Source organism: Protopterus annectens, chromosome 2.part2 (assembly GCF_019279795.1).
Source record: "Protopterus annectens isolate FY-2018-M chromosome 2.part2, PAN1.0, whole genome shotgun sequence".
NCBI lineage: Eukaryota > Metazoa > Chordata > Ceratodontiformes > Protopteridae > Protopterus > Protopterus annectens.
In genome coordinates this window covers 392651835-392677964 of record NC_056730.1, presented here as the reverse complement: position 1 = coordinate 392677964, position 26130 = coordinate 392651835, and the positions used below count along the sequence as shown (strand labels likewise).

Sequence of the window (26130 nt, the reverse complement as noted above, 5' to 3'; positions counted from 1 at the left end):
TGTGTTTGTTCATACCCTAGCTAAGTACATGCTGGAATGTTATTATCACATTTCCTCTACATGATTGGGTTGGCCACTTTAATGCTCATCATAATCATGATGACGAGTGTATGGCATCATTTCATTGTGGATTGGAGTACATATGGCTAGAGCATCCACTCCTAGAACCTTCCTCTTTACTCAGTAAGACACGTTGACCTTGGTTGAAGAAGAGATGTAGGTAAGTTTTGCAAGGGTCCACTGCTTGACAGTTTAGGGCAGGTGCTTGTTCATCTGTTAGTGGAAGTAAAGTTATGGGTCTGGATTTAACCTTTAGTTACCTCTTTTGGATACGGCACCGAACCCTGGAGCAGGGTTTTCATTGTTGCACTCTACTTTTCAGTTGCAAGCAGACATACTGTAGTCCTACATAGTCATCATTATCCTATTGCTCCTCATACCTTGGTCATATGTTATTTCATAGGTTCATAGGTAGGTACTAGGCTATCGGCCCAAGGGCCTACATAAGCCTAGCCAGCAAGGTTCCATAGCTTACGCCACCCAAGAAAGTTATTTTCCTGTGCCACTGTCCAGCAGAGAGACAGAAGTGATCCCCGGGGTGTATATAGGTTCATAGGTAGGTACTAGGCTATCGGCCCAAGTTCCTATGTAAGCCTAGCCAGCAAGGTTCATTGAATATTGTGATCTGTTCCCCACCCTCCATCCCTATTGGTGTGTTGCTGTTATACTTGGTGGGTTTGCAGTTGCCTGCCCCTACTGTAAATTTGATCTGGGACACTCCTCTCAGTTTAGTGTCATTAAAAAAAAAAAAAAAAAAAAAAAAAAACTTTGCTAGAATCTCCCTGTGTTCTGCTTAATTGTAACAAAAACAAAGTACGCTTGTTTCCTGCCTTTCCTGTAACTAGTCTAGTCCAGATACAGATTTGCTATATCCAGGACTGTTTGTAAGCTTCTGAGCCCCCCCCCCCCCACCTCAAGCCTGTCTGTGTTGGAGGGAAGCCTGCTAGCTCATCAGTGGGAGTGGTAAGCACTAGGTAAACTATCTATCACATAAGGAGTGGTCTCTGGCCCAGAAATTATTGTTATTGGCCGTTTGAGCAGTTTTTCCATCTCTCTCAACTTCCTGATTTAAAAGTCAACATTTGCACTTGTCCCCCCCCCCCCCCTTCCTTTAAGTAGTCTAGTCCAGGCACAGATTTGCTGTATCCAGGACTGTTTTTAAGCTCCTGAACCCCCCAAGCTTTTGTGTTGAAGGGAAGCCTTTTAGCTTATCAGTGGGAGTGGTAAGCAGTAGGTAACCTATCTACCACATAAGGAGTGGTTCTAGCCCAGAAATTGTAGTTATTGGCTGTTTGGGCTGTTTTTCCATGTCTCTCAACTTTGATTTAAAAGCCCGCATTTGCACTTGTTTCCACTGTTTCGTGTAACTAGTCTAGTCCAGATACAAATTGGCTGTATCCAGGACTATTTGTAAGCTCGTGAGCCCCCCAAGCCTTTCTGTGTTGGAGGGAAGCCTTCTTACTTATCAGTGGGAGTGGTAAGCACTAGGTAACCTATCTACCATATAAGGAGTGGTTTCTGGCCCAGAAATTGTAGTTATTGGTCGTTTGGGCAATTTTTCCATCTCTCTTAACTTTCTGATTTAAAAGACTGCATTTGCACTTGTTTCTTTCCTGTAACTAGTCTAGTTCAGATACAAATTCTTAGTTTTAGCACTTGAATTTGCTTATTCGTGCTCAGCACTTGTTCAGAAGTTGTTGTAAGCACTAAATAAGCTACAAATTACAACAGCACTCAGCCTTCCTCATTACCTAGAGGAAAACAGTTTTTGTACTTACTTTCCTCACTTGCTTAGAGAAAAACAGCGTACTCACTTTCTTCACTTGTCTAGAGGAAAATTGTTTTTTTATTCAGGCATGTCCAAGGGTCAGCTCCCAGTGTTATCTCCTGTCTATCTGATGAATCTGGGCATCTTGGGGCAATGTAGCAATTGCCTCATGTACACAGACAACCCTTTCCTCCTACCACCCAGCACTACAACTTGTAAGAGATGCACTTATCTAGCCAAACTGGAGGTAAAGCTCTCCAACGAAGACTGAGCTTGATAGTCAAGAGGAGAAGGTAAACACTAGCAACACACCATACTCCTCACATAGTTCCACTAAACCTACACCACCAAAATCCACACATAGAAACACAAAAACATTCGCTGAGGCTCTCAATAATAATCTGCTCAAGCAACAGAGACCTCCAAAGCAGAAATGCAAGCAACCTCCACCCCCAACACAACCCAATGACACATAGCCCACAGACTCAGTGTGCCACTCAACCACAGCCCATAAGCCAAAACAACATAGCCAACACACTAGTCATAGTTGACTCTGTAGTCAGGCACACTGGTGTCCCACTGACCAGGCCAAACAAGGAGAAGGTTACTGTCAGCTGCCTGTCTGGTGCCAGGATCCGCCACATAATCCACGCACTCAGGTCACTCCACAACAAGTACAAATATGATTCTGTCATTGCCCATGTTGTTGTGAACGACCTGAGACGTACCTCCCTGGACTACATGAAAAGAGACATGGAAGAGCTCTCCAATCTTGTAGCCCAGGCAGGTATGACCCTAGCCCCGAGTAGCATCCTGCCATTGCTCAGAATGATACCGCAGTACAAGGGCAAAATGATTGACTTCAAAAATTGTCTAAGCTTCTGGTGTCATTCTAAGGGGATCCAGTATCTGTCTGCCTGGGACGACATGATCAACAGACCACAATGCTTTGCCAGAGATGGCCTACAGTTGTAACCCCTGTGATTCCGGATACTGGTTAAGGCTCTTGCCGCCCCTATAGTGCCTTTTTTAGGCAAGGTTCAAATGACAAATTCACCAGTATAACAGGAACAGGCAAGCAAAAACTAAGGGTAATGCTATTCAATGCTAGAAGTCTAAATCTCAAAATGCACTCCCTCGAGGCATTCCTTAAAATGGAGAACATCGATATCTGTGCAGTGGCTGAGACCTGGTTCAAGGCCCCAGAGTACACCCCTGCATTACCAGGCTATAACTCTTACCACACTTTTTGGCCATCTAAACTGGACCGGAACACCAAAGGCGGAGGTGTGTCCATATTCGTTAAGGATATCCACACCTCTAGGCTAGTTGCTCAGCATAATGCATCCGAGATTATTCAAGTGCAACTATTTCTGGGCAAAACTGCAATCCAAATTGTAGCTTGCTACAGATCCCCCACCATGCTCCAGGATTCCCACTCCTGTTTTCTTGATATACTGGAAAATATTGGGGTTCAACCAAACACCCTAATAATGGATGATTTCAACTACCCCACCATTAACTGGGAAAAATACTCATGTACCAACTCCTTCACTCAACACTTTCTGGAATTCATAAATTCCAATGCCCTGGATCAACTTATCTACACCCCCACAAGGGGCAACAGTATCCTAGACCTAGTTATTGCCAACATGAGTGACCGGTGTTCCACACCTGAAGTCAACTCCTTGTTGGTCAGATCCGACCATAAGCTAATCACCCTAGATATCCATATCCCGCCCCCACCTCCCATTAAGGAAACCACGGTTAAAAATTTCTCCAAAGCCAACTTCATGCTTCTTAAGACAGAAGTGGTGAACTTCATGTCACCCATGCAGATGGACAATGCAGTTACGACTGCTGAATCCTACACAAATGCACTCTATAAGCACTTACACGAGTACATGGATCATGCTATCCCAAACAGAACGAAGACGCTATTCTCCAAAAAAAGGAAGCCAATCTGGTGGTCCCAGACCATAAACAAACTCTACAACAGAAGGAAGAAACTGTTGCAAAAGAGAGTAAAATTCCATGAGTGGAATAGCTCCCTGGTCAGCCTCAGTAAGAAGCTAAGATCCCTTATAAGATCCTCCAAAGCTAGCTACTTAAACAAAATTGCCACTGATTCTCTAAGGACAATCACAAAATATTCTATAGCTATATCAAGAATCTCAGTGGCAACACCCAAATCTGCTCTGAGTTACAGCACAACAGCAAGAAAATTACAAAACCAACTGATATTGCCAACATCCTGGCAGATAGGTTCAGTGGTAACTTTACCCCCCTCTCACACCCTAAAGGGCCCATATCTATACAGGAAAAATGCAGAGTCCCTGTAATCACAACTATGCAGGTAAAAGCTTCACTTTCTAAAACCTAAAACACAGCATCCATGGGACCGGACAACTTCCCAGGCTGTGTTTTACACTAACTTCAGAACGAACTGGCTCCCCATCTAAGCACCATGTTCAGTCATAGCCTCACGTCAGGCTCAGCGGCCACTAAATGGCACACAGCATCAGTTATCCCACTTCACAAAGGTGGAGCCACCACTGATCCCAGGAACTATCGTTCTATTAGCCTGACGAGCTTGGTCTGTAAGGCCATGAAACATATCATCATGGAACTCATAAACAAAGACATTGGTAACCTCCAAACTCTGGATCCCACCCAGTTCAGGTTTGTAAAAGGCAGATCATGCCTCCTAAAACTGATTGACTTCTTTGAGGCAGTCACCAAAGCTGTAGACAAGGGTAAGGTGGTTCACACAGCCTATCTTGACCTCGCCAAGGCTTTCGATACCATCCCCCATTCTGGAATTATAGCTAAACTCACTAAACTAAGTATAAATCCCTATGTCACAAGATGGCCAAATGGCTCACTAACCGAACCCACACTGTAAAAGTTGCAGACTCCAAATCTGACTTCAAACTACTGACAAGTGGAGTACTACTGGGACCTCTCTTGTTTGGTATCTACTTCTCTGAAATACAGGCTAACATAGAAGGCCTTTGGCTAACGAAGTGTGCAGATGACGGCAAACTAGGAGCCATAGTAGAGTCCCAAAATGATGTGGACATCCTACAGAAGGGCCTCACTGAGACAGATGCCTGGTGTCAGAGCCATGGCCTCAAGCTCAGTGCCAAAAAGTGCATTCTCATCCCCTTTGGTAAAAACTCTGTACCCATGAACTACCACATAGGCGACAGTCTACTTAATGCCAAATGTGTGATAAGAGACCTTGGGACCCAGGTGGACAGTAGTCTCTCTTTTGATAATCACATCACCACAGTAGTCAGGAAATCCTTCTATGTGGCACACCTCATCACAAAAGGGTTCTCAGCCGGGAAAAAAGAGGTCATTGTTCCCCTCTACTCGACACTCATTGGACCCATTATAGAGTACAACACCCCTTTTGGAATGTACCTCACAAGACATCTGCAGCAGCTGGAAAGGCCACAGAAGTACCTCACAAAGAGGATTACTGGCCTCAAACAGATACTCTACACTGACAGTCTCAAAAAACTCCAGCTTTACTCCATAGCATATTACCTACTCTGAGGTAATCTCTGCCCAACATATAAAGCTATGTCAAAGCCAGAGCTGTTGGACATGCTACACCTAAAGAAATCCCAATCTCTATGAGCTACACGCTCTAGGGACCTAAACGTTGTCACCACAATAAACAGGACATGCTGGAGGGAAAGATTCCTGTCCCATAGACTTTCCATACTCTGGAACAAGCTATCCATGTATGTCAAGCAAAATTCCTCATTAGTACTCGTCAAGAAAAATCTTGATAAGTGGATGGGAAATAGGAAATACACCCCGAGGATCACTTCTGTGGCTCTGCTCGACAGGAGCACAGGAAAATAACTTTCTTGGGTGGCGTAAGCCAGGGAACCTTGTTGGCTAGGCTTACATAGTCCCTTGGGCTGATAGCTTAGTACCTATCCATGAACCTGTGAACCAAGCTTGTTCAAGCCCCAGCATGACCACATCCTTGAGGCCTTCAGAGCAGGAGGGCTCTTCTCAAGATAGTTTTCATCCTCATTGATAACAAGGGTTTGAAATCCTTGCAGCCCTCAGGCTGCCTAGATTTTGCCTCCTTAAGAAATATGGAAAGATTTATAGTCATTCTTCCCCATCCCCTTATGGGCCCTCCAGGGGCAGCCCTCCAGGGGCAGGGGTGTCCTTTGCCTTACAGTGGTTACTTCATTGGAGTCCTTCTAGGAAGATATGATTTTGAAAGCCTGGAGACATCCTTATTCATTGGATGCTGCACTGGGTTAGGGAAGATGCTGTGTTGCTCATACTATTTCTAAATATTCTCTAGCTTGCTTCATGTGGATCTTTGGAGGAACTCTGGTGCCACTGTAAACCTAAACCTTCTATCCCTTTACCAGAGGGCAGAATGACTTGCAAAGTGGACTAGTTGAGCTGGATGATCTACTCCTCTGCTACTTTGGGGTTTAGAGCCCTCAACGTGCCTTCCACATGTTTAGTTTTCAGCCATTTCTTATTGGGGTGTAACTGGTGGACATTACTTATCTCACTGAATCCAAGTTAAAGGAGGAGCCATTTTTTACTGTTCCTGACAGACCTGGGGTTATCACTTGAATATCTGCTTTGTAGATGCAGTGAAGGCCAGGGCTAGAGCTACATACATATACTCTTGTATGCCTCCATAAGCGGGCTTCCATTAGGTCAGCCAGAGTGGGAAGATAAGCTCAGGTCCTTTTTCTTGGATGCCCTTTTTACAGGAGTGGCTTATCTGGCTAAGGACTATGAGTGTGGGGCACCATCCCTATACCCAGAGAGGTGACTTTTTCACCTCTTGCTTTCACACTCTTTTTAGTAGAAGAGGAATCATCACATGCACCTCTTTTTGAGAGGTTAGGCAACCCCAGGTCTCCTCTTCCTCTTCGCATGTTAGTCTATTATCAAGGATTTGTTTTCTCTGACCCCCTACAGGTTTCAGTGGGTTTTCTACAGAGAGTGCCTTGGCTTCTTCTACGTTTACAGATAATCACTTGCCAACAGAGTTAGTGGGATGTTTCATTTGAGCACTCACTTTTCCTTATGTCCACAACCATTCACTTCACTTCATGTCCTTTGCATTGTGGGAGGAGGAAAATGTTGAGAATTCCTAGTTAAAGGGATGAGGATAAGTGTTTCCTCATGGAGGTATCTTTCCCATGTGTCTGCCTATCTGGGTCCTGCCTGCCCATACTAGAGGTTTCTTCCCTGGCTGAGGGGCCTCTTCCTGCATGTTTGCCTGGTTGAATCATGTTTCCATTTAACTAGAGTCCTCTGAAGATTTTGTACTCTCACTTTTCTAAATGTTCACAAACCCCATTCTTTTTCATAGTAAGTCATATGGGGTCTGATGTGGCTCTTCTAAACTGGTTGCGTTGTCTGTTTGATGTGGCTCTTCTAAACTGGTTGCTTTGTCTGTTTTGTCTGTTTTTCACTGTAGACTGGATGAAGGTTGTAGTCAACAGTAGGGAAGCTCTTCAGTGCCAACTTGGGTGTACTGTCTCAGGAGAGGGTTGTTCAGACCTATTTTTGTGGTGTCTTACCATGGGAATGCCCTCTTTTTTTTTTTACCTTTCTCTCTCACTCTAAAATTTGTTTAATGGTAGCCTTCCTGTCTCTCTCTAAAATTTGTTTAATGGTAGCCTTCCTGTGGATTTGTGTGCTGCAGGATTCACACATGAGGCAGAGGGCTGTTTTTATGGGTCATAGCTTTGCCTCCTCTACTTCAGATCCCTTCCTCATAAAATGAGCTATAGTTGCCTTTTTGACAGCTTGTCTTTGCTTGATGTTTTGAAAACTAAACTTCCATCTTCCTGATCTCTTATTTTGATGTAGATGGAAGATCTGCTGGGGAGGGTCATCTGCTCGAAGGGTGCCCCCAGCTTCACAGGGGTCCTTTACCCATTCACGGCAGATGTGAGATGGGGATACCTCACATGGACACTGCCCATGAGGTCTCCATTCTACTGAGAGCTCTGTCTGGGTAAGGCTTTGTGTTCCAGGTAGTCAGGAAAATTTATCCTCTTCTCCTTGGGCTCACTATCCTAAGGGTCCTTGATTCATAAAGGGTGGGCAGCCTTTGAGCCTGAGGAGTGAGAAAGGGGTGAATAGTAGTACAACACTTGGTTGGAGTAAAGACCTTTGTATATGTCCCTCCTTCCTTTTTTTTCTTAAGTTAATGTGGTCATTTCCACCCTCTTTTCCAACTTGGGCAAGGCTGTCAAGTAGGTATGTCTGTCCTCTAGGTGGAGTGGAATACCTTCTCCTAGTGTTCCTACCCTTTCAGTTTATGGCTGTTGAGTGCCTGATTCTGTGTTTATTCTGAGACTTAGAAGGGGGAGGCTTAAGCCAATCCTAGCTATTTAGCACTTCAGGGTCCTCTTTCAGGACATGGCTGGATATGGGAGGAATTCAGGTGCAGGGGTACACTGCCAGTTTTGTACTGGTGTTAGTGGGTTAGGTTATTTGCAGAGATGGTGTAGTGTGGTACATTTCTGCTGAAGTAGTTGAAGGTTCCTTGTTTGGGCTTCATTCTTTCTGGGTTCTCAAGTGGCTGCATTTCTTTCATCCCGGAGAAAGAAGCAAGATCATATCCTGGCATCAACCTGTTAGGCACCCAACTATTAGATTGCTTTTATCCCCAGGATACCTTCTCCAGCCCCTGTTAGTTATACTGGTTCCTGTCTGTCCCAGCAGGCCTAGAAGGAGGGCCCAATAGGTGGGATTCTTCCCTTCTCTCAGATTGGCCCACCATTTCTTGGGATGATTTGATTATTAGGTCTTCCTAATGGTGGTGGTCCTCCCCCCTTGTTTGGAGGGGCCAGTGCTTATCCTAGCTTGGAGTATTTCCCCACAACCTTGCTGGTGAGGGTTTTCAGCAGGGTGAAGGTTGGGTTCTTCACCGGGGCATCAGGTTTTACATCAAGGGAGAGAGTTACCACTTCAGTCTGTGGTCTGCATTCAGTAGCAGGTAGCCCTTGATCTGTCACCTCTTTTCTCCACCCCCCTTTCAGAAGCACAAGACCCTGTAATGCAAGTTGTAACACTTGGAAAAATAAAGTGAGATGCAGAGAGAATAATAGCAAATGCCAAAATATACTGAAACACGTTTCAAATTTCACCCACAAACATATGGGGTTGTGCCCTTATACTCCTGCTAGTTATGTATGCTAACTCTGAGATTGCTGTACCTCAGAGAGGGAGGAATACTCCAAGATACTGTGGGAGTTAGGATATTCCAAGATACTCTGGGAGTTAGCATATTCTAAGATACTGTGGGAGTTAGGTTATTTCCCCCATTAGCTTTTGCATTTCAGCAATTCCTTACAGTCTTCATACATTTAACAGGCATCCCTTTCCCTCTGGGGAGTGGTGGGTGAATAGGTTACCCCCTATCCTGAGGATTACCTATATATCTGGGTAGTCTGTGTCTCTCTCCTCTGTCTTTGTGCTGCCTGAAGAAGTTGCCTCTAGCAGTGTTTTATGGTCTGACCTATTGTTTTAGCTATGAGGATCCTTTGGTCATTGACAACTCCCCAGCTTGTTTCCTAGGTACAACTGGAGCTTTCTGTTTTGCTGCAGAGTGGTCAACTGGCTAGCTGAATTTGGAACTAGTTTGGTTCTTATAGACCATTTTGGAATGCACTAATTTAGATTCTGCTCTGCCTAGAAACAGTCAAGAAAGGTCCTGTAATATCAGTTATCTGTAGCAAGAACCATGAATTAGAATTGCTGTCATCCCCCAATTCCCTCAGATTCTCTGGAGTATCTTCCCAGCAGCATGGAGGTATTTCCCTGTAAGTCAAGCAGGTGTATACATGTGTATCACTTGGTTGCAGTTACGATACAAATTCTCATATAGTTTCTTGATTTGTAGAAAGGTGCTTCCTGGGGCAAGGGTCAAGCTGACAAACACAAGGACGAGTGCATTTATGTAGTCAACAGGTGACATTATGGAGAATATCATCATGGGCCCAGCCATCCATGCATGCTGAAACTCTCAAAAATGATGCCAGACTCTTATTCCTAGGAAAGAATTACCCAGCCTAGGATCCCATCAAGGAAGTCCTTTCAACAGTTATTTTCTTATGACATGAAAACAAGCCTATCAAGCTTTTCAGTCTTCAAGTATCTTTGTTAAAGTGGGTGGCTGTTTTATACGTTTATAGGCTTATACTAATCTAACTGTATGTCAGTCTTTGTAGGCTTAACCAAAATGCTATAGAAAAGGAAACCTTGAAGCCTGGCTAATGGTTCTGAAGATGATGGTATTTGGTTGAGAGTTTTACTGCCTTTTCTTTTGACAAAGTCAATGACGGCAAAATGCTCAGATAACACACTGTCAGAACACATTTTTTAGGCCTTTTGCCATCTGCTGCTACTTATTACAAGTTTGCCGTACGTTCCATGAAAACATTGTGTGAAGTGATTAAAATCCAGCAACCAGACAGCAGCAAGAAGCATGGAGATATATCAGCTATCATGTTAGTCTATTATGTAGCCATGTTTATGTCTTCTTGCCTCTTTCTTTACATAGTAGTATGGTCTCTATTATACTATTACATAGTAATTGTTATTTGTTAATAAGTTGAAGTCATTTAGCATTTAGGAATCCTCATATCACACCTTTTTTCTTGTTCTGCAGCTTTGCTTTCTCATTTTAGAGAGTACTTTTTGAGTAAGCTAGCTCATGTCCCAGGAGTACTCCCAAAGGACAGTCTTGTGTATGAGGAGTATGTTTCTTACGGGTTTTGTTTTGCTACCTTTTTGAGTCAAACCTTGTTTCTCCTATTTACGTATTATAACAGCTGGGCCACAGTTTAACTGTTACATTTAGGATTGTTTCAAAAAAACTCTTTCACTGGCATCATTTCTTAATGATTTCTGAATCTTCAGTTTACTTTGGTTATTTTTTTTGTTTAATCTGTTCACTTTCATTGACAGTACTTCTTTTTCATTTTTAAAATTAGAAGACCTAGACATCCTAATATTACTGACAGTGGTTATTTTTTTAATGTATTCTACTCACATTCAGTGAGAGTATTGCTTTTGATTTTTGAGGTTAGAAGGCCTACACATCCTAATATTACTGACAGTGGTTATTTTTCTATTTATTCTACTCACATTCAGTGAGAGTATTGCTTTTGATTTTTGAGGTTAGAAAGCCTACACATTCTAATATTACTGCCAGTGTTTTTTTTTTCATTTATTCTATTTACATTCAGTGAGAGTATTGCTTTTGATTTTTGAGGTTAGAAGGCCTACACATCCTAATATTACTGGCAGTGGTTATTTTTGTTTATTCTGTTCACATTCAGTGGCAGTATTGCTTTTGGTTAATATTACTGACAATGGTTATTTTTTTTCTTTCATTCTGTTCACATTCAGTGATGGTATTGCTTTTGATTGTTTAGGCGAGGAGACCTACACATCCTAATATTACTGGCAGTCATCTCTCTGTGAAATCCAGTTATTCACTGCTGAAAGAGGAGAACCAGAATAGTGCTCCCCAGGCCTTATATCGAAGCAGAAGATCTTCAAGTGTTGGACCAGATGCTGAGGCAAGTCAAACATGTTGCCTTTTGTCCCTTCTCTTTAATTATGTATCAACAAATGGTAATATCTATATATATATATATATATATATATATATATATATATATATATATATATATATATATATATTTGTTTTTTAATAAAATGCATTGCTACTCTAAAAAAAAATTGTATGGGTTAAGTGCACTCATTTTAATGTTATTAAACAAGAAATAATCGTCTCAACTCCATTTCCTATAACCCACAAAATGGTGATGTTTGTTGATACATACAGGGCTGCAGACGTCTAACATCAACTTACACAAACACTGCAGTAAACTTTTTAAAGAGGAACAACAGTGTTGTCCCAGAACTGATGTATTTCATTGCAGCTCTCCGTTTGGTTCTTATTTCTTGTATAGAACAATTCTATTCATGTTCAGATTGTCATAGTCTGACAGTATTATGCCAGGTCTCAGCCACTGCACAGATATCGATGTTCTCCATTTTAAGGAATGCCTCGAGGGAGTGCATTTTGAGATTTAGACTTCTAGCATTGAATAGCATTACCCTTAGTTTTTGCTTGCCTGTTCCTGCTATACTGGTGAATTTGTCATTTGAACCTTGCCTAAAAAAGGCACTATAGGGGCGGCAATTTCTTAAAAATAGACAGATATCTTTTGCTTGCCAACCTCTTCCCCTTCTCCCTTCCTTTGCTTTAAAAATATGATTTCAAAGTTATCATTTGATTTATTCCCCATCCCTGGTATTTCTATCCGGCTTTTGCCATGCTTGCTTCAGACATAATATGTACAGCTCAAATATCATTTGCTAAAAGGGATAAATAATATGATTTTTTAGTAAGTACTTTTCCACTTTATTGTTTTGTTTGTAAAAATGGGTGATACGCACATTGTGCTTACTTCCTGTCCATTTGATCTCAAAAGGCATCATTTATTTTTCTTGTTCTCCAGTTTTCAAAATTCCTTCATTTGCTTCATGTGAAAACAGACTTAAATTGCTACCCCAGGCCGCTGGACCTTTAAAGTCTGCCTTTTTGTCTCTGTGTTTATTCATTTATTTTTCATTAATGTATAAAATTGCATATTCCCCCATTCATTTTCTAATCTCTAGATAAATCTGCACTCTATTTTGGTAGTTGTTCCTTGTTTTTTTTTTTCTCTGTTCTTTAAATAATTCTGAAAAGTTAAAACCAATGTCTATTAATGCACCTAACCTTCTGTTTCATATCTTCATACATTCTTAAGGAGATGTGGGATAAATGTTTGGACTTATTTAAGAAAATTATTTTTGCACTGTAGAGCCAAAGGTCAAAACTTGAAAATAAAAATTATATTCTCAATGGATAGTGGGTTGACATTTAATTATAGAGGTTAGCAAATGAAGCACTAAGAAAATCACAGAAGTAGTTAATAATGCCAGAAGAAAAGCTACGGAAGTTCAAGTCCATTTATTAATGCATGGGAAGTAGGTAGTGGTCATTTACATCGATATTGTTATGCTGTATACATATTGGGAATGGGACAGCTGAGAGCAGTATATACATGTTTGACAAAAGGTGTGTAAAGAGTATTATGCACTGATGTAAATGGAATTAACGAAACGGTGGTATTTGTGGCATATATCATAGTGTACCAGAAGAGTGTGTTTGTAGTGTATACATTTTATAAGTGGAGAAGTTATAGAGGAATGTAGTAGGAAAGAAGACAAAAATATGATGCATTGGGTCATTCAGAAGAAAATGAAGACTAGTAGATTAGAAAGACTATACATGAAGGAGTACAATAAGGATGAAGCTGAAGAGATGCAATAAAAGACTGTTAGATGAAATTACTATAGAATAAGAGTGAAGCCAAAATAATGAGTTAGAAAAAACTACAGTTGTGTAAAATCTTACCATAACGGTAGATGTCCTTGGCTTCACTGCTGCAGTATTAACAGATGGGATTCCCTGCCATGGAAGGCCGAACATCCAGCCAGTCTACCAAAGACAACTTGCTGCTTTTAAAACGTCCACTGACTATCACCCAAATGCTCCTTACGTAGCGTAGGGCATAACTGTGATGTTCAAGCTTACCATAATCAGAACTGAATGCCCCAGTAAGAACACAGTTCAAGAAACCAAAGAGGTAACCTGTACATCTAGTAAGGCAAAAGACTAGGGGGATGGAGGGAGCAAATACTGCAGCAGTGAAGGCTAGGACATCTGCCGTTATGGTAAGATTTTACACAACTGTACTATGTCTTTACATTCACTTCTGCAGTATTCTTAACAGATGGGAGAGTGCCAAAGATCAAGACGAAACTTGGGGGCGAGAAGGCGCAGAAGAGCACCCTAAAAAGCCATGAGGAACGCCACTAGCAATACCAGCCCTAGCTCTAGAAATACAATCCATCTTGTAGTGCTTGGTAAAGGTATGCACAGAAGCCCAGGTGGCTGCCTCAGGAATAACATTTTTACTAAGCCTTGAAAAAAGCACCCAAAGAAGCCACAGCTCTATTAGAATGAGCCTTAACTGAAGAAGGAAGGCTCTTGCCATGAAAAGTGTAACAAAAGGAAATAGCCTTAGAAATCATGTTCTTCCTCCCTCTTGGTTATAACATTCTTCACCAGGATTGCATTAACAAAAAAAGTGGTGGTATTGCCATTCTCTGTGACCATCACATAAATCTGACCCCTGTAACTATTCCCCTCATCACTTCACCCTGTGGAACTATTAGACGCAAACTGCAAGATTAACAACTAAAAGTCTATCACTATAGCTGCAATCTTCATACCCCCCCTGGCAACAATATCCCACTCTTAGAACAAATCCTTTCTTGGCTGTCCAGTAACATAACTAATGAAATTGTTCTGCTAGGTGATGTAAATATCAGTTGGCCATCTCTAACCGCTAAATCTCCCCACTCCTCCGTTAATCTTCACAGCTTTTCTTAGCTTATCTCTACACCTACACACCTTAGTAAGACTACCAACTCTGCTTCTGTCATTGGCTGGATCTTAGCCTCCAGTCATAATGTCTGTCACCACCCACTAACTCTCCTCCAGTCATAATGTCTGTCACCACCCACTAACTCTTCCTGACTCTATCAGTAACCATTCTCCAATTAGTATCAAGAGATATACCCCCACCCCCTAAAACCTCCTAAAATCATTGAATGCCATAACCTCTCAAACTTCCATCCTGAGGTTTTCAATAATCAGCTCTCTGCCATCAGCTGGTCTTTCCTATCTCAACTGCTCCTAGATGAAGCAGTTCTTAAATTCAACTCCATATTCCTCAGTATACTAAACTCTCTCGCCCCCCCCCCTCCTGAAAGTTAGATTTAAATCTCTTAACTCCCCCTGCCTATCCCAAGCTACACCATCTCTCATGCAAAAGAGAGACAAAGCTTAGAAACTTTCAACCAAAACCAGTAAATATCCAAAAAGCACTTTGGATGGAATAAAACCGGCCGCAAAATGGAGAAGAAAACTTTATTACAACTACATTAACCCATTAACAAATCACCGCATTTTCATCTAGCAACAGACTTCATCAGATGTAAAAAAACACACAGGAAATCCAGTACTTAAATACCCAATGCATGAATTAACAACCAATAATGTCCAGATAATAATCAAACCCCTAATGAAGAAAAATTATACTAAAATTTCTTAAGTTACCATAAAATTGAAGTACAAATGAATACAACCAGCATAATACAACAAAATATGTGAACAAAATGTTAAAAAAAAAATCACAAATTCAGTCTCATTAAATCTGAATATGTAAATCAATAATACCTTTCCATTAATTCTTCCTAAAAAGCGTTATAGTGCCATCTTGTGTCAAAACCCCACATTTGTTGTACCATAATGTTAAATAAAGTATATATACACTTTATTATCATTGATATATATTATATAAAACTAAAAGAATAGCTAAATATACTGTCAACATTAACAGAGCGTGGTACCCTTTATGTTGCAGTAAAAACCTAGGAATTAATAGTATGCAGTACTAACTAAAATGAATAATTCAAGCCCTGAGAACCTTCATAATCTAGCAGCTCTGGGATTTAAGATGGGAGCAGGGGAAGCATGCTCATTGAGCCCTGGTGGTTTATTGGCCTCTAAAACCATTTGCCAATAAACTTCCCTATTTTCAAATTTTGTCTCCCAAGGACCCCCACCTCACATCCATCAATACCTCCTCAAGTACAAAAAATAAAAAATGAGCTCCTCTGCATACAAGTGTATGTTTATATAAAGCATTTCTCTCATTTTCATCCTTATATTGTAATAGTGTTCTTAAATCCTCTTCCTAAGGTTACACTCAGTTTTACCAACATAAAATACATTGCATGCCCCACGCTGAGCTATATAAACCACTCCCAGAGTATTACAATCAGAATGGGTCTTTCCTGGAATAAATCTATTCCTACTTTCATATATAACCCATCGCTATATAAAATAAAGGGGCATTGGGGGCATGCTCCACATTTGAAAGTACCAAACCTCTTGCTCCTACCTAGACACTTACATTGATAGTTATGTTCCAGTAAATATTTTAAGTTCCACCCCTTCCTGAATATACATTTGAAAGGTTTACCTGAAATATTGTCCAAATCTGTTTAACCGGCGAATTTCCCCATTCCTTCTCCACAACTTTTTAAATAATTTTTGCGTCACATTTAAAGTCAGTAACAAGTCCCCCTTGATAATCCTCAATGTCATTCAAAAAATCCGACCATTCATTTTTAAACCTGTCACAAAATCGTTCCTAAGAGAGGTACACACCTATCCTTCCTACCCAGCATTACTTACTCAGTAACTTCCTTAATAAGTTTAATGAGGTAACCCCTTTTGGTAAACATAACGTCCAAAACAGTAGATTCATTATAAAAATCCAGGTCATCAGAGGTCATTCTGCTACTTCTGACATACTGCTCCTTGACGATACCCCTTTTCTGGTGCAGAGGGTGTGCACTTGTATAATGTAAAAAGGAATTTGATTGTGTCCTTCCTAAAAACAGTTGATTTAAACCCCCCCCCCACTAATCTTATGTATGGTTACATCAAAATAATTCATTTGAGCACAACTGATGTTATGGGTGAACCAGTAGTTTCAGATAGATAATAAATTCCATAAGTTTGTCTTCTGTGTCCACCCCAAATAAACAAATATCATCAAGGTTCCTTTTATATAGGCTCCAACAATCAACATACTTGGGTTTCAACAAATATTTATGTTCCCAAATTGATAATATAATATTAGTGTAGGTGGGGACACAACACCCCCCCCCTCACTATACCCTTAATCTGTTGGAAGAACTCGCCTTCAAAATAAATGAAATTATTCTTCAACATCACATCAATTAATTCTAGACATGTACAAAACTCATTGTTGGACAAACTCTCTTTTTCAATTAATTCTTCTTCAAATCATTCCATCTCTGTAGCATAAGGGATGACCATAAACAAATCAGTAATATCAATAGTTACAAAAATAATCTTGTCACTAAATAATTCAGGTTTTTTACATTTAAAAAAAAATCACAAGAATCCTTCAAAATTTAATTATCATTCATCCATATTTTCTTTTAACTTATAGTCTAAAACCTTCGCTAATGGAGCTATGATTGACCCTTCCCCCAAAACTATTGGCCTAAGAGGTGGGTTAAGAGCATCTTTATGCACTTTAGGAATGCCAAAAATTGAGGGAACTCGAGGCCTTTCGTTCACTAGATACCTATAGATATCTAAGTCAGTAAGTCCTTCATCCAATAAATCCTTCAAAACCAAATTAATTTTCTATACGCTGTATTAATTTTGTTTTTTAACACCCTAATTTATTTAGTATTGTCACTCAAGATATCCATCATCTTAGCTTTGTACAATATAGAGTCCATTAAAACTGCACCCCCATCTTTGTCCAGCTTCATAATTCTCAAAAACTTGTTCGTCCCAAGATCATCTAACAATTTTCTCTCTTCTAAGGTCAGATTAGAAACAACCCTATTCTTATTGGTTCATAGGTCCATAGAGTAGTACTAGGCTAACTACCCTTGTAAGCCTAGCCAGTTACCAGATGTGAGAATCAAACCCTGCACCTTGTGCCTGTAAGGTAAACACCTTAACCATTACACCAACCTCCCACCCTAAATATTCAACCCATGCCAAGTTTCAAACCCAGGACCGTGTCAACTACAGCACAGTGCATTAGCCCACTAGGCCACTCAGCTTTTTAATGCTTCCACTGGGGATTGAACCCAGGACCTTCTGCATGTAAAGCAGACATGATAACCGGTACACTACAGAACCTATTCTTCTGAATTCCTTTCTGCAACTCATTTTCCACCAAAGTCTCAACATTTTTGATTTGGGGGTGTAAAGGGGGGTTATAAGTACTTTTCCTCTTTAAAACTTAATTGGGACTAAACCTTTGGTTTATACCTATAAACATAAATTTCTAGGTTTTCTCATGAACATATAATTTGTGGTCAATTAACAATCTGCAAACATTGCATTTTCAGTTTGAAGTAAATGTAAAACCCCATGAATGTAAGTTAAAATGCTCATTCTGAATGATCTACACTACTGTACTTAAAAAATATTGTAATTATTGTACGTGAGTTTAAAACCAGCCTTACAATTCCCACCATTTTCAGACCCTTCTGTCTCGTTCAATATCTGCCCCTCCCTCTCCCTATCTCCTCTCGACATAATTGTATTGGGGGGTGCTTTGTTTCTCAGTCTCTCAGGTATTTGGAGGGTTGGGAATTCTAAAGGGTCATTCATGTTAAAACCATTCTCGGGTACCCTAAAATCACCCCCTAACAGCCCTATCTCGTATATCACCTCCATTTGGTGAATAGATGGGGGGGGGGGCTTTTACCTCCTGTCATGAAAAATCATTTGAGTTTTGGGCCTTGGGTAATTTCTGTGTTCATTATATTCCAGCCTATCTCTGTCCAACTTCCCATTTTTCCTATCAATAATTAATTTGCACTTTTCTTCAATCTTTTTCCTAATATCAAAATAGTTATCCTTTTCATGATCAGTAGTAAACATAAGGTCATTAATAATATAATTGTAAATCCGTTCAATTGGTCCATGAAATTTAGTCATCTCCATCTTGCTCCACTTGATGATGGCTCTCATAATGATCATGCCACACCTATCAAAGATCGCTAACAACTCCTTATGGAAGTCAGAACCATCTTCCACATTGTTGGGGTATTTGTGGACCTGTAACTTCTTAGGTACAATACCCAAGTTAATACATTCTTTGAGGTAAGCATTGTCTAGAGCCAATGATCTATATCTAAACATATATTCATACAGTCGCTGGATGTTATTACTATAGGTGTCTGAATAATAACCATCTTTAACAACCTGCTCATGCCTAGTAAACAAATGTTTTTAGTTAAGCCATTCACTCAAGTCTTTATAGACAGCACTGTTTTCATCAGAAATGTGAATGTCACCTTGACTGTGAGTTGTTTGAGCTCCAAGTTCATTGTCCCACTCGTCTGACCTTAACATATCGTTCCTATGGCTATTAAAAATACTGGGAAACTGTTCATGGTCCAAATCATCTCTCCCTGTGCTGTGCTGCAAGAAACTCTGTTGTTTTCCACAGAACAGTGAGCACCAAAACAAATACGTTCACCATGCCTTTTGCGTGGCATCATTTCCTGGTTACCAAGCAGAGAGCCCATGGACGCTGAAGAAACGGTGGATTGACAAATAGGAGTTAACAGATCAACAAGCTCAGTTAACTGGCCAGCCATCTGCCAAACTTCACCAATGACTCCATCCTTGTTCATTTCAACTCCCAGAGAGCAAGAAAGTCCTTCCATTCCTCCAAAAAACAAATAACCAAAACCAAACTAAGGGAGGAAAGTGCCACAATAACAGAGCCAGTAAAAATCCAAAATGCGCTTTGGAAGGAATAAAAGCAGCTAAGAAATGGAATAGAAAACTTTATTACAACTACATTAATGCATTAACGAATCAGCGTGTTTTTGTCTAGTAACAGACTTCATCAGATGTAAAAAAAAAAAAAAAAACAGAGGAAATCCAATACTTAAATACCCAATGCATGAATTAACAACCAGTTACATCCAGATAATAATCAAACCCCTAATCATACCTCTCAACTGTACAGATTTTTGCAGAATATCCAAAGTTTTGCCTCATATTTTTGGTCCATTTTTCATAAAAGTTTGAGGTTTTCTAGAAAATTAGTGGCAAATCATTAAAGACTGATGTTAGAAAATAATGACAGACGTTTGAGTTTCAGACTTCATAACCTTCAGAAAATTCATGCTAATGCAAAACCTGTTATTCTATCAACTTTCTAAGTTTGTAAGAGGAATTTTTAAAAGAATGACCCTATTTATGGGCCTTTGTTCCACTTTTGTTTATGGCTTTGTCCAGATTTCTTGCTCTAAGAGGTTGAGAATAGGGTTACCACCTGTCCCACTTTGCGAGGGACAGTCCCTCTTTGGGCAGTTGTGTCCTGCAAAAAAAAATGAAAAAATGGCAAATGTCCTGAGATTTTAGGACAAACATATTTCCTATATTTTATGTAATAGTTGCATAACAAAGTTATTCTGTTTCTGAAACACCTAAATGTCATAAGAAACAGAATAAGCAACTAAAATGCTGCAAGAATAAGTGTTTATTTAGGCAGAAAAGTGAAGTTTTGTCCTTTGCACTGGCTGTGGGTATGTTTTGCTTTGCAACTCTGACGTTTGTACAAAAAATGTCCCGCTCTGGGCATTTGAAAAGGTGGAAACCCTAGTTGAGAGGTATGCTCCTAATTAAGAACAATTCTACTAACATTTCTTAGGTTACCATAAAATTGAAATACGTATGAATAAAACCAGCATAATACACCAAAATATGTGAACAAAATGTTAAAATAAAAAATAAATCACAAATTCAGTTTCATTAAATCTGAATATGTAAATCAATACCTTTCTAGTAATTCTTCCTAAAAAGTGTTATAGTGCCATCTAGTGTCAAAACATCAAATCTGTTGTAGCATAATGTTATTTTATTTATTTTATTTTATTTTACATTTGTTGACCGGGCTAGTCTGGCTGGATATATCTCCATTTTCAGTAGAGGCCCGGGGAGAAAAGCTCCACATAAAACATAACAAAGACACATGATATTAATAAACACATAGAATAGAAAAAAAAATGAAAAGAAGAAAATTTGTAATAAAAATTGGTAATAATAATAATAAAAAAATTTTGGTGAAAAAAAATCAACAAAAATTAAGGCATATACTTAATAGTTGTCATGACTAGAGTTAGATCAGTTTCAAAGCATCTTACTTAATACAAACAGGCTATATCTTAAAGCTTCAGCTATAATAAGAAAAAAGTATGTGAAAAAAGTATCTGTATACTTTATTACCATTTATATATATTATATAAAAAAGAGAATCTAAATATACTGTCAACATAAACAGAGTGTAGTACCCTTTATGTTGGAGTAAAACCTAGGAATTAATAGTATGCAGTACTAACTAACATGAGTAATTCAAGCCCTCAGAACCTTCATAATCCAGCAGCCCTGAGTTTTAAGACAGGAGCAAGGGAAACATGCTCATTGAGCCCTGGGGGTTTATTGGCCTCTAAAACCATTTGCCAATAAACTTCCCTATATTCAGATTTTGTTTCCCAAGGACCCCCCCTCCAATCCATCAATACCTCAAGTACAAAAAATAAAAACTTAGCTCCTTTGCATATAAGTGTATGTTTATATAAAGCATTTCTCTTATTTTTCATCCTTATATCGTAATAGTGTTTGTAAATCCTCTTCCTAAATTGGGGGCATGCTTCACATTTGAAAGTACCAAACCTCCTGTTCATACCTACACACTTTAATGGGGTAACCCTTTCGGTAAACATACCTTCCAAAACATTACATTCATTATAAAAATCCAGGTTATCAGAGGTCATTCTACTCCCACTGACATACTGCCCCTTGACGATACCCCTTTTCTGGTGCAAGAGGGCGTGCACTTGTATAATGTAAAAAGGAATCTGATTAAGTGTCCTTCCTAAAAACAGTTGATTTAACCCCCCCCCCCCCACTACCAAAAGGGGTTACCCCATTAAACTTATTAAGGAAGTTACTGAGGAAGTAATGTTGGTAGGAAGGATAAGTTTGTACCTCTCTTAGGGAACGACTTTGTGACAGGTTTAACAATGAAAGGTCAGATTTTTGTAATGACATTGAGGATTATCAAGGAGCATTTGTCACTGACTTTAATGGTGACACAAAAATTATTTAAAAAGTTATGGAGAAGGAATGGGGGAAATTCACCAGTTTAACAGATATGGACTATTTTAGGTAAACCTTTCAAATGTATATTCAGGAAGGGGTGGAACTTAAAAGATTTATTGGAACATAACTATCGATATAAGTGTGTAGGTACGAACAAGAGGTTTGGTACTTTCAAATGTGGAGCATGCCCCCAATGCCCCTTTATTTTACATAGCGATGGGTTATATATGAAAAGTAGGAATAGATTTATTCCAGGAAAGACCCATTCTGATTGTAATACTCTGGGAGTGGTTTATGTAGCTCAGTGTTGGGCGTGCAATGCATTTTATATTGGTAAAACTGAGTGTAACCTTAGGAAGAGGATTTACGAGCACTATTATGATATAAGGATGAAAAGTGAGAGAATGCTTTATATAAACATACACTTGTATGCGAAGGAGCTAAGTTTTTTTTTTTGTACTTGAGGAGATATTGATGGATGGGGGGGTGCTTGGGAAACAAAATCTGAATATAGGGAAGTTTATTGGCAAATGGTTTTAGAGGCCAATAAACCCCCAGGGCTCAGTGAGCATGTTTCCCTTGCTCACGTCTTAAAACTCAGGGCTGCTAGATTATGAAGGTTCTGAAGGCTTGAATTATTCATTTTAGTACTGCATACTATTAATTCCTAGGTTTTTACTGGAACATAAAAGGGTACCACACTCTGCTCATGTTGACAGTATATTTAGCTTCTCTTTTAGTTTTGTATAATATATATCAATGGTAATAAACTAAGCTAAGGTAAGCTTCTGGTGTCATTCAAAGGGGATCCAGTGACTGTCAGCCTGGGATCACATGCTCTACAAGCCACGCTGCTTCGCTAGAGACGGCTTGCACCTGTCACCCTTAGGCTTTCAAATACTGGCCAAGGCTCTTGCCACCCCCATAGTGCAAGGCTGAAAAGACAAACCCACCACCATAAATAGCACAAGTAACAAAAAACTGAGGGTAATGCTACAAAATGCCAAAAGCTAAACCTCAAAATGCACGCACTCGAGGCACTCCTCAGTATGGAGAAAATCGATATATGTGCAGTAACAGAAACCTGGTTTAAGGCTCTAGAGAGCACCCCAGCACTACCAGGCTACAACTCATACCTTACATTTCGGCCACAAAACCCGGACCGAAATACAAATGCGGGGGAATATCCATATTCATCAAGGATACCCACACCTCCAGGTTAGTGGCACAGCACGATGCTTCAGAGGTCATCCACGTGCAACTAACAATGGGCAAAACTGCTATTCAAATTATAGCTTGCTACAGATCACCCACCATTTCCCAGGACCCCCACTCCGCATCCCTGGAAACACTGGGAAACATAAAGGTCCTACAAAACACCCTGATATTGGGTGATTTCAATTATCCAAACATTAACTGGGAGAACTACTGAAGTACAAACTCCCTTGCCCAACATTTCCTAGAATTTGTAAACTCATAACACCCTGGATCAGCTGGTGAACACCCCCACCAGAGGTGACAACATATTGGACCTGGTCATCACCAACATGGGTGACCAGTGTTCCACACCGGAGGTCAACCCCTCGCTGGTTAGATCTGACCATAAATTAATCACTCAGGATATCCACATTCCGCCACCATCCTCGGTCAAAGAAACCACCGTGAAAAACTTTTCAAAAGCAAACTTCACGTTACTTAAGACTGAGGTGGGAAGTTTCAAAGCCCCCATGCTAAAGGATAACGCTGTGCAAGCTGAAAAATCCTTTACTAATGCACTCTACGGGCACCTACAAGAATGCATGGATCATGCTATCCCAAACAAAACCAAGACTCACTCCTCCAAGAAAAGGAAACCAGTCTGGTGGACCCCTGCCATAAACAAGCTATACAATAGAAGGAGGAAATTAGTACAGGAAAGAGTAAAATCCCAAGAAGGGAAGACATCCCTGATCAGTATCAGCAAGAAACTACATTCCCTCATAAAGTCATCCAAAGCTAGCTTCGAAAGAAAAATTGCCATGGCCTCCAAAGATAACCACAAGGCATTCTTTAGCTATGTCAAGAATCTAAGTGGCAATTCTCAGATTTGCTCGGAGTTAGTGCATAATGGCAAAAAATCCACTGAACCGACCAATATAGCCAGGACAGACAGGTTCAGTGCAAACTTCACCCCCCCCCTCACCCCCAAAAGGGCCCATAACTATACCAGAAGAATGTAGTGCCCCTGAAATCACAGACACTCAGGTTAAAACAGCCCTCTTCAATGCCAAAAACACAGCATCAATGGGACCGGATGGTGTCCCAGGCTGCGTCCTACACAAGCTCAAAGATGAAGCTGAATGGAGTAAATAACCAAGAGCACTGCACCAAAAATAAAAATCCAACAGTTTTATTTCACCATGATAAGAGTTTAGTGCTTTCGTCAAAAGTACATAAAATTGACTTCTTCAGAACTACATGATACACATAATGCTGATTTAAATAGCCTGCCCTACTCAACAATTAGTCAAACAAGAAAGATGTAATTTCCTGCTAAAAAATGTCATTTCCTGCTAAAAAAGTATTTCCTGTTAGAAAAAGATATCATTCCATGCTAAAAAAGTACCACCACACTAAAATAATACAACTGAATTATTGATCCATTGATCCCCCAAAATAGAGTTTATGTTAAAAACATTACATAAATAAACAGCTTTTAGTTTTAACATAGAACTAATAGAAATCTTATCATTGAGCCCAGGTGGCACACATGCTTTTAACCTTATTTGCCACTTGAGCTCTAAAAATTTGAGAAAATCATTGACAGGTCCACCCCTTGTACCCAAGTCGACCTGCTCTAATAAAAAAAAACTTGAAACAGTGTGTGAGATAATTTTATATGCTTAAATAAGGCGTTGGTCTCCCTATGTTTGTTAATATTATAACTGTGTTGATAGATCCGTTGTCTTAAAGCTCGGACAGTCTTACCCACATAGTAACAGTCGCAACCTGTACAGGATGCAACATATACAACCCCCTTGGTGTAACAATAGTACGTTTATGTGTAGTGATTTTACCAAAATTCCTAAGTTTAATAAATTCAGCATCAATCACAAAAGAACATTGGGTGCATCTTCCACATTTGAAAGTACCACCTAGTCCAGATGCCATCTTTTTTCTTTCAACTAAACCTTTGAAAGATGTACTCATTTTGTACACCACCAGGGGTTTTTCACCTAGTTTATTAATGATATTCTCATCAGTACAAAACATGTTCCAACAATCCAAATTATGCTTTTGATGTCAAAAAATCAGTAGTGAAAGGTAACACTAATGCCCTGCTATAGTTGTTCATTCTCTCAGTTGCTAGGGGCCTGGTTAGACCCAGAGGGTTGTCCAATAATGTTCTATAAACCCCATTAGTTCTTTTTTGTTGGACCTCACCTATTATGTCCTTAACAAATCGAGGGGGGTTACCTCTTTTCTGTAACATACCCAGTAGGAGGTCGCACTGTCTAAGAAAATCAATATCCTCAAATACCATTCTGGCCAATCCAACACATTGTCCCTTCACAAGGGATTTCTTCTCATGTAAGGGGTGCCAACTCTCAAAGTGCAAAAGAGAGTTGGAGTACGTGGGTTTCCTATACAGATGTGAGGTGAATCTCCCCTTGGAATAATCCTTCCTGATGGTCACGTCAAGGTAGTTCAAAATATCATGGTCCTTGGTCATGGTGAACTTCAGAAAAGTGGTGGTGTTGTTATTATATAAGTAAAAAATCTATCCAACTCGTCTTCACTACCATGCCAAAATAAGACCAAATCGTTAAGGTACCACCCATACAGTACCCACATGTCCTTGAACTCAGAGTTGACAATATACAGGTTCTCCCAATAGGCAAGTACTATGTTGGCAAATGACGGTGCATAACAGGTGCCCATAGCCACCCCTTGCACTTGTTTGAAAATTTGCCCCTTGAAGGAAATGAAGTTATTGTCCAGAACCATCTCCATGCAGGATCTGATGGTAAGAATGGTATCTTGATTCAATGAGTTCTGCTTACATAAATAATCATAGAACCTCTGGGTCTAACCAGGCCCCTAACAACTGAGAGAATGAACAACTATAGCAGGGCATTAGTGTTATCTTCCACTACTTATTTTTTTTACATCAAAAGCATCATTTGTGATTGTTGGAACATGTTTCGTATTGATGAGAATATCATTAATAAACTAGGTGAAAAACCCCTGGTGATGTACAAAAAGTGTACATCTTTCAAAGGTTTAGTTGAAAGAAAAAAGGTGGCATCTGGACTAGGTGGTACTTTCAAATGTGGAAGATGCACCCAATGTTCTTTTGTGATTGATGCCGAATTTATTAAACTTAGAAATTTTGGTAAAATCAGTACACATAAAAATTACTATTGTTACA

The 26130-nt window shown here is 39.8% G+C and overlaps 1 protein-coding gene and 1 non-coding gene across 2 annotated transcripts in view; one reads left to right on the top strand and one right to left on the bottom strand.

Annotated features, from left to right (window-relative positions):
- Positions 1-26130, top strand: part of LOC122795642 — a 2207893-nt gene that overhangs the window by 501483 nt on the left and 1680280 nt on the right. The window contains exon 2 of the mRNA XM_044063913.1: positions 11284-11430. Within this exon, the coding sequence (XP_043919848.1) occupies positions 11284-11430 (147 nt within the window). The remainder of the gene's footprint in view (positions 1-11283; positions 11431-26130) is intronic.
- Positions 17660-17732, bottom strand: TRNAV-UAC. Its single transcript has one exon. It is a non-coding gene; the product is annotated as a tRNA-Val (tRNA).